A 14430-nucleotide genomic window follows, 5' to 3' on the forward strand; every position below is an offset into this window, starting at 1 on the left:
TGAGATGTATTTTCAGGGTAGGCCTAGTATAATGCTACCACATTGCTCTTTTGGAGTAAATGATCTGCTTTACAATATTTTTTAGAACAAAAACTTACATGTGACATGTCTGAGCTTTTTTATTTTATGTTGTTTTATTCGTAGTATCCTCAAGTCTATGGAATTTGGCACTTCAGACTCTGCCCAGGTAATCATCAGGAACAAAAAATAGTTCCACTCTCCAGTGTAACTTATGATTCACACTCATTATCGTGCCCATAGGACTCCAACAAACCCCTAGAGGTGCTGCTATTAGAAAGGAACCGTAGTCTGCAATCTGAGAGTGCTGCTCTGCGCATCGCCAACGCCGAACTCGGTGGTAAGCTTCCTTTTAGCGTTGTATCACTTTAGAAAATGCCTATAACCTCAGACACATAGCCACATCAAGTGTTCACACTGCACATTATATGTTACATTTTCCTCTGAGAATATTTTATGCTATGATTATGAAATTGTAAAGAAGCGCTTTATCATGACAAAATATGGTAACATTGTGAGTCTGATTTCATGTCCTATTAACAATGAGAATGAAGGTAGCTTGGTAAAGGGCAATATTTTGTGCCCCTACATGAGAACTTCTGCCCTCTGCAACACTGTGTACAAGTTTGAAATGTCATGGCTTTGGGCTTGAATAGTTGAATAGATTTGAATTGATTAACATTCACCATAAGACAAGTTTACTGTCTTATTCAGTCATGTCGGAGTTCAAGAAAGAAAATGTTTTTGTGCTTACCAATGTATTGTCTCAAATCATTTTTTAATACATGTAATAAGGTGAAGTGTTTGAAAAAGGGAGAAATGAGAAGTGTGTGTGAATTAAATGCATCTGCTACAAAATGATGATCCAAGTAAGAAGACTCCAAGGCTTCTGGGATGTGTGGACCCGTTCATGTGGTTCCATATACCTGTGTGAAGGGAACCATCTAAATTACCTAATTCTTTCTGTCAGCTGTTTTCTTTATCCTTTGTTTCCTTCCAGGCTGTGGCTTACAAGAAAGGTTAAAATCACAAATGCATGGGCACTTTGTCTGGGGGGGTTGGCAAAAAAGGAATATCGGATACTTGATTAAGATAACTTTTTACGTTTGTATTTTTTTCTCGCACTTTTTTGGAATCCCTTTTTTGTTGACTCCCCCGTAATGCATGGTGTGTTTGACCTTTCCTGTAGGGTCAGCCGGAGGAAAAGGGACAGAAGAGCCTTCGTCAAAGGAGAACACGTCCAGCGACCCATCTTCGTCCTCTCCTCCCCCTCTTTCTCTCCCCTCTTCTTCGCTCCCCCTGTCACGCACTCATACGGACACCCTCAACACTGCCACCTCCACCAGCAGCGAATCACACGCTTTCACTCCTACGGGCATTGGACAGGACTTCTACTCGCCTGTTTTCCCTCTGGTGGGTGGCAAGATGGCTTTGAACTCCCTTATCCAACGGCAACTGCTCCAGACCTTCTACTCCAAAGCTTTACAGGAGTCATCTGGAATCCCGAGTGGGGCACTACTGTTCACCCCATTCACTCCAGCCCTCAGCTCCCTCCCGACCTCCACACCTGGCTCTGCAGCTATCCCTCTAGCCGCCAGCAGCCCCCAGCCTCCGCCTGCTAGCCCAGACATGGTTCCGGTCAATGGGAGTAGCACAGCTGGCAGCGCCCCCTCTCCGTCTCCAAGTCACTCAGATGCCACCACCGGAAGTGTTCTGGATGGCGAAGACATGGACACTGCTGAAATCGCCCGACAGGTTAAAGAGCAGCTGATCAAGCACAACATTGGCCAGCGTGTGTTCGGCCACTATGTGCTAGGACTATCCCAGGGCTCAGTCAGTGAGATATTGGCCAGACCAAAGCCGTGGAATAAACTAACTATCCGGGGGAAGGAGCCCTTCCACAAGATGAGGCAGTTCCTGGCTGATGAGCAGAACATCCTTGCACTGCGCAGTATCCAGGGACGACAAAGAGGTGAGTGCCAGTCTTCAGTGTCTGAGTGTGACTGTGGATGGTGTGTGTCTTCTTGTGTGTATGTAAAACTCTGCGCGGAGTCATTGATTAGCGTGTCAATATAGACTAGATTTTTATTTTCTCTTTCCTAACTCCCTTTTGTGCCACACCTGTGTGTTTGGAGTGAGTTCCTAGTCACACACAGATCCCAAGAGCCTTTCCAAGCCATCATGGTCAATACAGAAACCTTTCACATGTCAATAGTATTGACTGTTGGAAACTAGGAACGCAAGGAGTACGGTTAACTACGTGGAGATTCGATTAGCCTTAGCCTGCTTTTGTTCACGCATAAAGACATTTCTGATTGAAGGTGTTCTAAAAAGTACAAAAACAACAGAACAGTGTTGCTGGAATCATAGAAGGAAAATGCTCTGCATGTAATGCCTTCATTTATTCTCTGTCTCTATCTGATTCTAGATTCAGATTGTAGATTTTTTTTCTGACTGAGAACAGAGTCTGTAAATCAATCCTTTTGTGGCACTCTTACGTGCATGGATGGAGGAAGCTAAATTGTTTTATAAGTATATTTGAAAACCAGTGTATGGCATCAAATAGATGAGTTCGTAGAGAAAGCACACATCTGGTGTAACATAGTGTGTGATATATTGTTCTTAACAGAGGGCTCAGGCCAGCCCCAGCTTAGCAGAGTGTTTCATGATGTTCCGAAGCGGAGAAACCTTTCTGATACAGCTTCACATGCAGGTCTGTCTCTTTCACACAGAGATTGTAGCACGTTTTGTTTGTGCTGCATGTTTGTGTTGAGGTGAACCAATTCTATGCTGTGTGTTTGATCGGGCTTGTGCGAGAGATGTTTTATTGTTGGTTTTTGTTGTGGCAATCTTAAAAATATACCTACGGTATCCATTCCCTACCTTTTTAATTCAGCATGTGTACTGATACTTAAAGGATTGACCGTTTCTTTACGGGAGCATTTAGTGCAAATCGTGTAGCTTGTCTGCATGCGTGAGCTGCTGAGACACATGACAACCCCTCTAGTGTAGTTGCCTTGAAACTTGGCTGTGGGAATGTAGTTGTTGTGTGCTGTGTATTGTTTTACTTGCTCTGTCATGTATATATTTGTTTTTAAAACTGAGTGAATATTTAATTTTCTCCCCAATTTTCTCCTGCTTCTTTCCAGGTAACATTACAGCTCGAGTGCGCACACCTGAGGCAGGTTCAGATGAGGCTATAAAGTCCATTCTGGAGCAAGCCAAAAGAGAACTGCAGGTGCAGAAAGCTGGTGAGTAGCTGCATCTGTCTCCAGAGCCCAAGGTGATACATTGTCGCTCTGTTTTCCTTATTCTGGCTCATTCTGTCTTCAGCAGACTTGTCCCACACTCAAACCTCATATACTGGGCTCAAAGGGGGTGGAGGAGGCAGTGGCTCGGATGAGGCTATCCGCTCCATCCTCGAACAGGCCCGGAGAGAAATGGAGGCCCAGCAAGCAGCTCTAGAGCCCATTCTCAAAGCATCGTCTTCCTCGTCTTCTGTGCTATCTCAAAGAGACCTTTTGAGCTCGTCCCTCACATCCCCCCTCCCGCCTTACAACCCCCTTGCACTGTCTCTCAAGAAGCCTTCCAGTTCCATCTTGTCTTCTCCTTCATCCCCATCACCGATTCTGGACTTTAGTTCCACCGGAAAGAGAGAGGGAAGACTTTCTTCAGGAGTCGACATGTCTGCTGATGGAGCGCTGAGGCTGGGACGTGATGCTACGACCCGTTCTGGGAGTGCTGGTGGAGTGGGTTACTGGAGAGAGCAATGGTGGAGCAGCATGCACACTGAGCCTCGTAAGACAATATCTGGCCAGACAGTGGAGGAGAACCACATCCAGGAAGACTCCAAAGAGGTGAGGTGTCTTTAGTCTAATGTTGAAAGTAGTAATGTCATCTGTCAATTTAGCTGTGTGTTTAGTGTATATATGAAGTTTTGTATTTGTAATAACAAGTAATTTATGTGGCTCAGGGAATACTCGGCGATAGTCTGTCTCGACACAAACCCTGGAACAAGTTGAACCAGAGAAACAGGGAGCCATACCTTCGCATGCAACCATGGCTTAATGGAGACCAAGGGCAAAACGCACACATCCAGCAAGCTCCAAATCAAGGTATACAATTTATGCATACAACGATTTGGTCAGACAATCTATTTAATATTAAAGGGAAGAGATCCTGATTCCAGCTGATGGCTAGTTGATTCTGTCACCCTGTCACTCACCCCACATGCCCTCTGTGCAGTTTGCACCCACCCCACACAGCAATGCTCTCTTCCCACCATCCCCCCATCCCCAGTGCCGTGGCAGTGTCAGCCAGCAAGCTGCTGGTTTGTCATGTCATAGACAAGTTAGTGTTGCAGCGCCAGATGGCAGCTCGGTGTGTGTGTACGTGCCTCTCTTTCTCTCTGGGGGTGTAAACAGCAGCTAATGTACACTGACAGCTCCTCATGACTGCTCTCTTCCAGCGTGCTGAGCCGCACAGCAGTGCTACACAGACACAGACAGCAAGATGAAGGAGTAGGACAAGAAAGCCAAAAAAAACTTCAAACCACAAACTTAAGCACCTTTACTGTTTAACAGGAATTAGATTGGCTAATGTAGTGTGACTGAAGTTCCTCCCCAACTCAGCAGGAGTGGAAGAGGAACTCACCTTAGTGTTAGTAGAACGTGTTTGTGAACCATGGCTGCTTTTTTTAAACAGAGGGTACTCCCAAAACATCAGCCAGCTGCAGTCCTGCCCCAGAGTCGCCCCTGAGCTCTGCAGAGGAGTCGGTAAATGGACTGGCTGGGGATCCACTCACCTCACAGTCCTCCAGTGGTAAAGCCCCCTCCGAAGAGCCCTCTGGAGGGGAGTCTCAGCCCGGCACTCCTCTGCCCATACCTGGCCACGCTGGTCTAAGTATCCAGGAAATGGTCGCCATGTCCCCTGAGCTTGATACCTATGCCATCACTAAGAAGGTCAAAGAGGTGCTGACGGATAACAACCTTGGTAAGTCTCATTGTCTATTTTCAGTTAATGTGGTTTAGTGTTATTGCACAAGTTGTTGATATTTATATGCATTTTTGTATTCAGGCCAGCGCCTATTTGGGGAAACTATTTTGGGTCTGACTCAGGGTTCAGTCTCAGACCTGCTGGCCAGGCCCAAACCCTGGCACAAACTCAGTCTAAAGGGCAGGGAGCCCTTTGTTCGCATGCAACTCTGGCTCCAGGATCCTCACAGTGTTGAGAAGCTTATGGACATGAAACGCCTGGAGAAAAAAGGTGTGTAATCGAATGACATTGACATTAACAGTAACAACTGCATTGTAAGTAAAATTAGGGTTTAAGTGATACATTCACATGAATTCCAAACATGTACTTGGATTTTTAATTCTTGTGAGCACATACACCCTTTGTGCTTGACAACACAGCATGTTGTGCAGATCACAGTCGTCTTGGTGTGATGTCAGTACCAATCATGACTGCAGACATCACATACAGTATTAGATGTGACAGCGAGGGGACTGCCGGGGGGCTGCTTACTCACAGTCATCAGCACTCTTTTTCATCAGCATCATCATAATTATTTGTGTCTATAAGCTTGTTTTTAATGTTTGTTAGCGCAACACCAGTTTATCACTCTTTATCTGCATTGTCTGCTCAGTCACCATAGTCAAAGATGAAGCCTCTTTTTTTTGTACATTTTGACCCTCAATTTCAAATGTAACATGTAAATGCGTCATAACCATTTAGGTTAATATTTAATTTTTTCTATTTCAGTGATAATTTGAGTGTACGTTGTACAGCATTTGTCATGACTATGAATAAGAGCATTGTTTAAAAAAAAAAAAAAGCCTAGAGGACGGCATGAACCTAGTCCGGACTCGGACTAACCATACTTGACCTTTCACCTCTTTGGTTGAAGCCTACAAGGCAGTGCGCTACTTTCAGAATGATCTAACCTTGCTCCAAGGGCTTGTACTCTGAAACACATCTAGCAGCATATTTTCGGGTTAAAAATGTCAACCTCATGTGAGGCGGCCATGAGCTGTTTTTTTAAGCTTCAGAAGCTTGCAGTAACCAGTATGTACTGCCTCATGCCTTAAGCCTGGTGTGGCGATCCCATTGTTTAGGTTGATCTGAAGAACACTAGCACCATCTAGTGGCTGTTGGAGATGTTTTCACTTTCACTCTGTTCTTGACCAAGACAATATGATATTGACAATACATATTTTGTGCAGCTTACATGAAGAGGAGGCTGAGTTCTTTGAGTGATGGGCATTCTGTGGATGGAAGTATCATTGGGCAAGACTACATTCAGGGCTCCCAGAGTCCAGGACAGCAGCACCTGAAAAAGCCAAGAGTGGTGCTGGGCCCAGAAGAAAAAGAGGCACTGAAAAGGGCCTACCAGCAGAAACCTTACCCGTCACCCAAAACCATTGAGGAACTGGCATCACAGCTCAACTTGAAAACCAGTACAGTCATCAACTGGTTTCATAATTATAGGTGAGTTTTAAAACTTATATAAATTGTATACATGTACACAAAATGTGAATTGATTATTGTCTATTCTTAGGTCACGTATTCGAAGGGAACTCTTCATAGAAGAGATCCAGGCAGCTGGAGGGGTGGTGCCAAGCAGCGATAGGGGATCTCCCTCCCTCCGAGGATCCAAATCAGGAGAGGGGGACAGCTGTGATGGGACTGAGTCGGAGGGCACAGGCCTTGGGCTGGAAGATAACAGAGGAGTGTGTAAAGACCAGGACATGGAGGATTCTGAAGCAGGGGCCTCCAATAACTCCCCTGCCCAGACGGACTGCAGCACCCCCGGGCCCGGCTCCAGCTGTGGACCGGGTGGACTGGGGCTTTTCAGCCTCTCAGAGGCTCCCTGTAGCTCTGCTCCCAGTACAAATAGCCCAGCATCTGGCCCAGCCAGAAACCCCAGGGACAACAATCTGCGGAAGAAGAAAGCAGCCAATCTCAATAATATTATCCACAGACTGGAGAAGGCTGCTAGTAAAGAGGATCCTTCGGAGTGGGAGTTTTAGCTCCCTCCTCACCCGTTTCGTCTCATAACCTCACAACCTCCTGGTCTGTTCCATTTGGAGAGTGAACACAGCCAAAGTCAAGCTCAGCAGCCATTTTATCACGTTATTCTTTCCCCAAAAAGGAAAGAAACAAAGAGTGGTTGGCAAAACCCTAAAAAGAAGATTTGCTGAATAACTAGAAGAACAAAATATGAGAACTTGTCTCTCCTTTTTTTTTTTTTTTCTTACTGAATTTTGTTTTTGTATTCAGAAAAGCACTTAGCCGTCCTGCTGGCCTCTGGCCCTGCTGTACCTCCCCTATCACCAGCCACTGGTGCACCAGACTGGTTGGGCCGATGCTCGGGTGTAACCCGCAGCTGGGCTTCTAACCTGGATTCAGTAAAACAGGCAAGGCCTGACACAGCAGCTGTCAGTGATAGACACCGATAGATGATAGATGGAGACAGGAACTCTCTTACAAGAACACTTACTTTCTTAAAGGAGATTTATCCGCTCTTCTCACCTCCCAAGTGTCCACAGACCTCCCCTCACTCAGTGAGATGCCTCATTTTCACACTGTAGAGTGACTGTTACAAACCCTTTGCCTTTTTCACTCACTGCGTGTGTGTGTTTGTATGTTAGGGTTACGTCAGTGTGTGCACCTGTGTGTTCACGCACCCAAACTGGTGGGTGTGGTCTTTCTCAAAGACAGCATGTTTTTAATGCGCTCCTACACTCCTAGAGGGTGGCGAATAGACCGCCAGCTGCCATGGTTACTTTTTTTGTTTTTAAGGAACTTTAACCTGTTATGACCCTTATCCTATTCTTCTGACAGCCATGTAATGGCCCAAAGGATATTCATGCCCTCACAAACACATGCACTCATCTGAAGAGGAAGGCTGGAACTTTTTGCCTCCTTAAGCCTTTCGTAAGGATGAAGGATGATCTCTTTTTTTAATTATTGTAATTTGGTTGCCAACAAGAGATTGCACAGTCTGTTGACTCTAAAGAGTACAAAATAGGGAATTTTAGAAAGCATTTTAATTAGTTCAAGACAAAGGAACAGAAAATGTGAAAATAACACATTATTGTTAAGAAAAGATAAATTAGAATAAAATAATATTGCATTCTTACACAATACTATACTTCACATGGTGATACCACACCTGTCTGTTGTTTCCAGTTGTGGTAGTCACACACAGCATTAGACATGCTGAGTGTGCGCTTCCCTCAAAGTTACTGTTCACAATACACATTTTATAGGCCAAATCAGGAAGAGAGTGTGTGTGTGAGTGCGTCAGTGTTTGTTTTTAATGGCTGCATTTACATTAGGGTTGGGTTAAATTCACATTTATTTAATGTTAAATAAATACAATGACTGAAAAAATGGGTTAGCAAACAAGCTAGGATGAACTGAAATAATTATTTTGTGTTAAGTGGATTAAACCTGACCCGTTGTGAGCAGTAACCACTCTCCTACAGTCTCTCCTGTATCCAGGGATTTGAATCGTTTTGCATTTAATTCTACTGTACACACTACAAATCAAAGGCATATCACCTCCTCCTTGTCCCACACAAGCCCTCAGTGCCTGTCAGCCCACTGCCTCCCCTGTGTGTGCATGTGTGTGTGTCTGCACACATGTTAAAGTGTGTGTTTGCAAAGCGTGTGCGACTGATGAGTGTTTGGTGTTTTTAAATGTGTGTGGTCATATACTTCGTATCTACTTGCACACACTACTAGTGCACAACTGACACCCTTCTTTAAGCTGTTTGATGCGCTACCATTACATTAATCTTCTCACACAGTAGTGTAATACTATGATTTACTGTAGTTTGGTTTTTATTGCTTTTTTGCATTTATAGTTTGGTTTTTATTCTGCTTATTTATAGGTGCTGTATTTTTTTCATGTAATGTCTTATCATTTGAGTTTATTATTAAGGGATTATACTGTTCAGAGGGCAAGTAACATTTTTATTAGATTTATAGACTGCCGGCAGTATTGGTTAATATTTACAAAGATGTACTAGTTCTCATTTGTTTTGTATATTCAAGAGTCCTAAAGTTTAGTGTCATTTCAATTGCTTATAATGTTGTGATTGCTATATGCTCCCATTAGCATTAAGCTAACAAGACAGTTTCGCTCTTAAATTGCTTGGTAGAGTATCAAAGGACATATCAATATTAGCACTATAGCTTTTTTCTATTCAGTTCCAATCTCCAGGTTTAATTTTTGGATGACTGTGCAAGTTCAATGCCTAAAACATTGCAGGGCTTATAGTTTTATTTCAGAATTTACCCACTTACGTGTGTTAGAAGGTCCAAATGTCTACATGTTGAAAAGGTCAAATGAAATTACCTAAAGTTGAGAATACATTATCACTTGAAAGGTCATATCTGCCAAATTGAGATTAGAGAAATGTACCAGCGAGCAGGTGTGCTATGCCAGATTGAACAGATAGCCAGCCTATGATTATGCAGAATTTATATAGCAGTCTGTAACAAAGCACTTAGGATCTTTATGAAGATTTATCCTGGGACAGGGTCCATAAACACTATCACTAAGTATAATCCCAAAATACTGGGAACTATTTGCCTTTAAACGTGGTTGTGAACCAAGCACAGACACAGTATCCCAACACTAAATATTATGCTCTTGCTATGTTGAGGTAGAATTTATAAAGCCACCCTCACTTCAGAGCATCAGATACACAGTACAGGCAAACTCATTGGCCTTTATTTTATCATTTTTAAATTTTCTCATTTCAAATCCTTGTGTAATCATGGAAATGAGGACCCTTCCCTGAAAACATACACACATGTTAGAGGTTTGTCAGATTATAATTCATTGCACTGTTAAAAGATCCATTACGGTCCGGTAGTCAAATTGGATTTTCTAGTATGTCTGATATTTGTAAAACGCTCAACCGCAGGCTCTTCCTGTGGACGGCTGATGTAAAACATGAGTCTTCTGCAAACTAAAGGCATGTTGCCTTCTGCTGGACTGCTTGAACTGAATAACCACCGTGTGTTTTATGGTGATAAATAGCTACTGTAAAATTTAAGCACTTGACCTATTTTATAACCTGATCCATCAACTCATCTCAACCACATGAGATCATCAGATTTGTGCCTTTAACTGCCAAGCAGGGCACCAAACTAGTGATGTCATTAGACTATTTCACGTCAGTTGTCCATATTCAATATATATCCACATGCCTCCTTTGAGGACTCAAATAAACATTTCTCCACTCTCTGGAGAGGGATGTAAATACTAAAAAACTGCAGAGCGCAGTGAAACGGTCAAAAAAGCGACTTTAGACCTGAAGACACGCTTTGGTCCAGGTATAATTTTCCCACTGTGCATTTCTTCTGTTGTACATATCTAGCATCGAAAGGCCAGAGCATTGAATGAAGGAGGAAGCATGCAGAAACAGCGTACACTGTAATAACACTGAATTTCTTCATAGGGCATTTTGTATTTTTCTGTTTGTGTCAGGTTTGCTGTGACATTTATAAGGGCACTACAGGTATTAATATAAGGTGTGCCAATTGTAATGGTTATTTGGAAAAAAGAGGTGTAAATACCGTTGCTCCAGTAGCTATTGATTCACTTTTGTCGCGGTATGCTTATGTTTGAAGGCAGGAGAGAAGGGACGATTCAGGACTTTTCCATAATCCAGATATTTTTCTACAAATTTAAATCAGATAATTCTATACACTGTTGAATAACAATGTAAAGGTGTAACAGATGCTGTATATCATTATCTTGTTTTCTGAAGTCGTAAAGCTTTACTGTTTGATCTGTTGAAGTAGTGGTTATTCATTGACATTAGTTGTAATGGAAGCCCGAGCAGCAGCACTGGTCACCATATTCAGGAAAAAAGAAAGACGAACCTCAGACGTTTTTGTAATACTTTTGAAATATAACTTATGAAGTGGGTTTTATAAGGAAACACTTTCCAAATCAGTGGTGCTATATACATGGCACACTCAGTAATACATACACGTGTGATACAGCACAATATCACCTAACTACCCCTTCACTTGCAAATTGGCTCCAGCTAACTTCAAGTCTTAAACCATATCCTTTGATTTGTTCAGTTGTTTGTACTGTACAGTTTAATTTTTCACTCAAAACGTGTAAGACTTAAAAGAGTAAGCAAAAAGCCAAAAAGTGAAGTAGTTGTCCACTTCTGTTGAAATATTGCTGACACTTGTGTGTTGCTACCTAGTGTCGTCGCTTCAGTTCACCCAGGGCTTCAAACACAGAGTAGTCTGAACCAAAAGACCTGGGGACAAGCTCGCCCCACCCCTTTGGAAAGCTTTAAAATGCTTGTTGAGGCTTTAGCAAGTTCAGAGTGTTTTTAGACGATTTTCCAACCTGTCATCAACAATGTTGAAGTAATAATTGTCATAACCTCTCCACTGCTTTCTTTGTGAGTTTGCGAGTCTGCGTGTATGTGTGTTGTAGATCAAAAGGCTGCATGACTGTAAAGGGATGATTTCAATGTTTTTGAAAGCTGTTTCCTTAGCACTTCTGTCACTCCTGAAAAACTTATATTTTCTCTTTGGGGTTTCCCATCTATTGTTTTTCTCCATGTATCATTGTTTCCTTATCTTTATATTTACTAAATGTACCATGTTGTTTGTTCTCAGCACTGTAAAACAGTCCCTTTTACGACATTGAAAAGCAATATCACTGTATGAAATGTTCACAATGTATTTGTTATGATTGACATTTGATTCATCATCATTATTCACATGCACCCTAGGTGTGATAATTGAAGTAAATCTCTTTTATACAAATACCAAGAGTGTGCTCAATGTGTTTGGTGTAGAGTTTTTGTTTTAATAATGTTCAATTCAAGTATTCTCAGAGGAAAATATCAGCTCTATTATTCTAAAGAGGGTTCTTTAAGTTGTGTTACACTGTCATTTGAGTCACAGGTGAGTACTCCTTGACATTCTTCACACAATACAAAGAATTGAGTTATAAATGATCCCACTGATGTGGCGGCTGTGTCTGTCGACAGGACGCTACTCTGAGTTGCAGCTGGAGTTTTCTGCTGCAGTCAGGACCAGTGCAGAGCAGAAGGATCTCATCCTGAAGCTGGAGCATGATCTGAGCACAGTTCAGACCATGTCGTCCCTGGCACGTCCCAGCGCAGACGGCTCCGAGGTCACCGACATGGGCAACATCCCGGAACCCGTCAAAGAGGCCACTGCAATGTTTTCTGGCATGTTCCATTTCAGGATTTCACTAAACTTGTGTCGCGAGTCAATTCATTCATTCTGCTGTTGAAACTGTGTTTGCTCCAGGTCCAGGCGTGAACCCACACCATGCTGAACTTCCCCAGGGCCAGATGGACTCGCTGCTCTCCATCATCTCAAGTCAACGAGAAAGATTTCGTTCCCGTAACCAGGAGCTTGAGGCTGTAAGTCTTGCAATATCATTCAAGCAATAGAAATACCCTTTGGTCTTGTTGAGACTTCAATTTACTTCCCGTACCTGTTCAGGAGAGCCGCTCTGTGCAGCATACAATGCAGGCACTGCAGAATGAATTGGACAGTCTGAGAGCAGACAATATCAAGCTCTATGAGAAAATTAAATTCCTGCAAAGCTACCCAGGCAAAGTAAGCATCCAAATGTGAAACAAATGTTTTTCCATTTTTCTAATTCACTGTATTCTGAGTGTATGTTGTGTTAAAAGACTGGAGGAAGTGACGACACAGTGATGCGCTACTCTTCACAGTACGAAGAGAGGCTGGATCCTTTTGCCTCTTTCAGCAAGAGGGTAGGTCACCCCACCTAAGCACACACCCTGGGGCAGTATGATTATGTTACACTCAGTCATTTGCATTAGGACTGCACATTATATCGCAGTCAAATTTAATTTGCAACATGAGGAGGTGCAATTATCAAAGACTGCACCTAAACTACAAAATATCCTTATTGATTAGCAAAAAAACGCTAACCTCTTTCTTTTATGACCTTTACAACAGAATTCTACACTAAAAAGTAATGCTTTGTGTTTGAAAAGAGCACGCTAAACAGAAGCCTACTTTTTTATACAAATTTCAGTTTGAGTTTTTGAATAGTGAAGCCCTAATTTGCATTGCACTCTGTCCAAAGGAGCGCCAGCGCCGGTACCTGAGCCTCAGCCCTTGGGACAAAGCAACTCTGAGCCTGGTGAGAAGATAATAAAAGCACTCGGAGACAACACTGACTATAAAAATTATCAACTTTGTATACAATCTGTGTTATCCTGTTACAGGGGAAAGTGATTCTGTCCAACAAGATGGCCCGGACCATTGCTTTCTTCTACACACTGTTCCTACACTGCCTGGTGTTCTTGGTATGCCTCATATATCTTTACTGTCACTTTTAATACAGAAAATATGGAATAAATTACCATTTTATTGCAACTATTAGGTGTTGTACAAGACTGCTTGGAGTGAGAGTATTGGGAGAGACTGCTCTGCTTTCTGTGCTAAGAAGTAAGTTAAATGCAATAGATATTTTGTATAGTGCTTTTACACACACTTTTTTGTTGTTGCTTCATATCACTTTCATTCTGTATTTTATAGGTATTCAGACCATCTCCATCGTTTTCATGAGAATGACCAAAACCTGTAAACGCTCACCTGCAATCATCTGATTTACCCAATAGAGGGCGCTTTTAGATACATAAACAGGCTTAAGGGTAATGTACTTAAGGGTAATGTACTTGCTTAAGGGTAATGTACTTGCTTAAGGGTAATATACTTGCTTAAGGGTAATGTACTTGCTTAAGGGTAATGTACTTGCTTAAATGAATATTGCAATTGTTATCTTTCTGGATTATGGCTTTATCAATTAGTACACAATGACTTACAAAAAATAACATGGACTGTAAGGCTTTAGTGATTTGTATTAGCTATATTAATGTGATAAAATATAATCAGTAATTTGGTGAAGGCCTATATACACTCCAGGATTATTTGATCTTGTGTTATGTTTTTCTTGAAGGTGAGGGAGTATGAGAATACTGTATGTTGTTTATTGATCGTTCATACCCTTTAAGATGGGCAGTTGGGAGAATTGAAACTATTTTACTTTTTAAATTCCTATCATAAAATGTAACGGTTACTGATTTTGGAAAATGTTTGCTTTCATTGTTATTCCAAATAAAAAAATAAGCAGTGTTTGTGTTGTTTTGTGTGTTGATTTTAGGAGCGCTTGTGATAGACAATGGTCTTTGATAGAGGAGAACATTGTTAAGGATAATCCTCGTATCCAGTATGTTAATCAAAGATGAGATCCAAAAGTCGAGGAAATTAAACTTTCAGAACAGAAAGAAGTTCTTAAAATTTGTCTGCTGGCTGTGGTAGTTTTACAAGAACCATATTTTAATTGGGAGT

General features: G+C 42.1%; 1 protein-coding gene across 7 annotated transcripts in view; it reads left to right on the forward strand.

The window, feature by feature from the left end:
* The window catches only part of cux1b (cut-like homeobox 1b), a 52158-nt gene extending 37944 nt beyond the window's left edge, over positions 1 to 14214 (forward strand). For 2 of the 7 annotated variants that reach the window (XM_072464059.1, XM_072464096.1), the window contains exons 13-23: positions 145 to 187; positions 262 to 358; positions 1208 to 1990; positions 2648 to 2731; positions 3168 to 3269; positions 3352 to 3875; positions 3992 to 4133; positions 4723 to 5010; positions 5095 to 5283; positions 6243 to 6507; positions 6578 to 11837. In XM_072464059.1, coding sequence (XP_072320160.1) covers positions 145 to 187; positions 262 to 358; positions 1208 to 1990; positions 2648 to 2731; positions 3168 to 3269; positions 3352 to 3875; positions 3992 to 4133; positions 4723 to 5010; positions 5095 to 5283; positions 6243 to 6507; positions 6578 to 7049 — 2989 coding nt within the window. In that variant the 3' untranslated portion in view covers positions 7050 to 11837. Of the gene's footprint in view, positions 1 to 144; positions 188 to 261; positions 359 to 1207; positions 1991 to 2647; positions 2732 to 3167; positions 3270 to 3351; positions 3876 to 3991; positions 4134 to 4722; positions 5011 to 5094; positions 5284 to 6242; positions 6508 to 6577; positions 11838 to 12062; positions 12267 to 12348; positions 12465 to 12546; positions 12664 to 12740; positions 12825 to 13162; positions 13220 to 13304; positions 13386 to 13462; positions 13528 to 13617 lie in introns of those variants that run through there. The other 5 variants (XR_011930162.1, XM_072464071.1, XM_072464098.1 and 2 more) reach the window with 5 other exon arrangements.
* Positions 14215 to 14430: the final 216 nt, after the last annotated feature.

Source organism: Eucyclogobius newberryi, unplaced genomic scaffold (assembly GCF_026437365.1).
Source record: "Eucyclogobius newberryi isolate DKJ021-1_F unplaced genomic scaffold, fEucNew1.0.hap1 SCAF_10, whole genome shotgun sequence".
Lineage (NCBI taxonomy): Eukaryota > Metazoa > Chordata > Actinopteri > Gobiiformes > Gobiidae > Eucyclogobius > Eucyclogobius newberryi.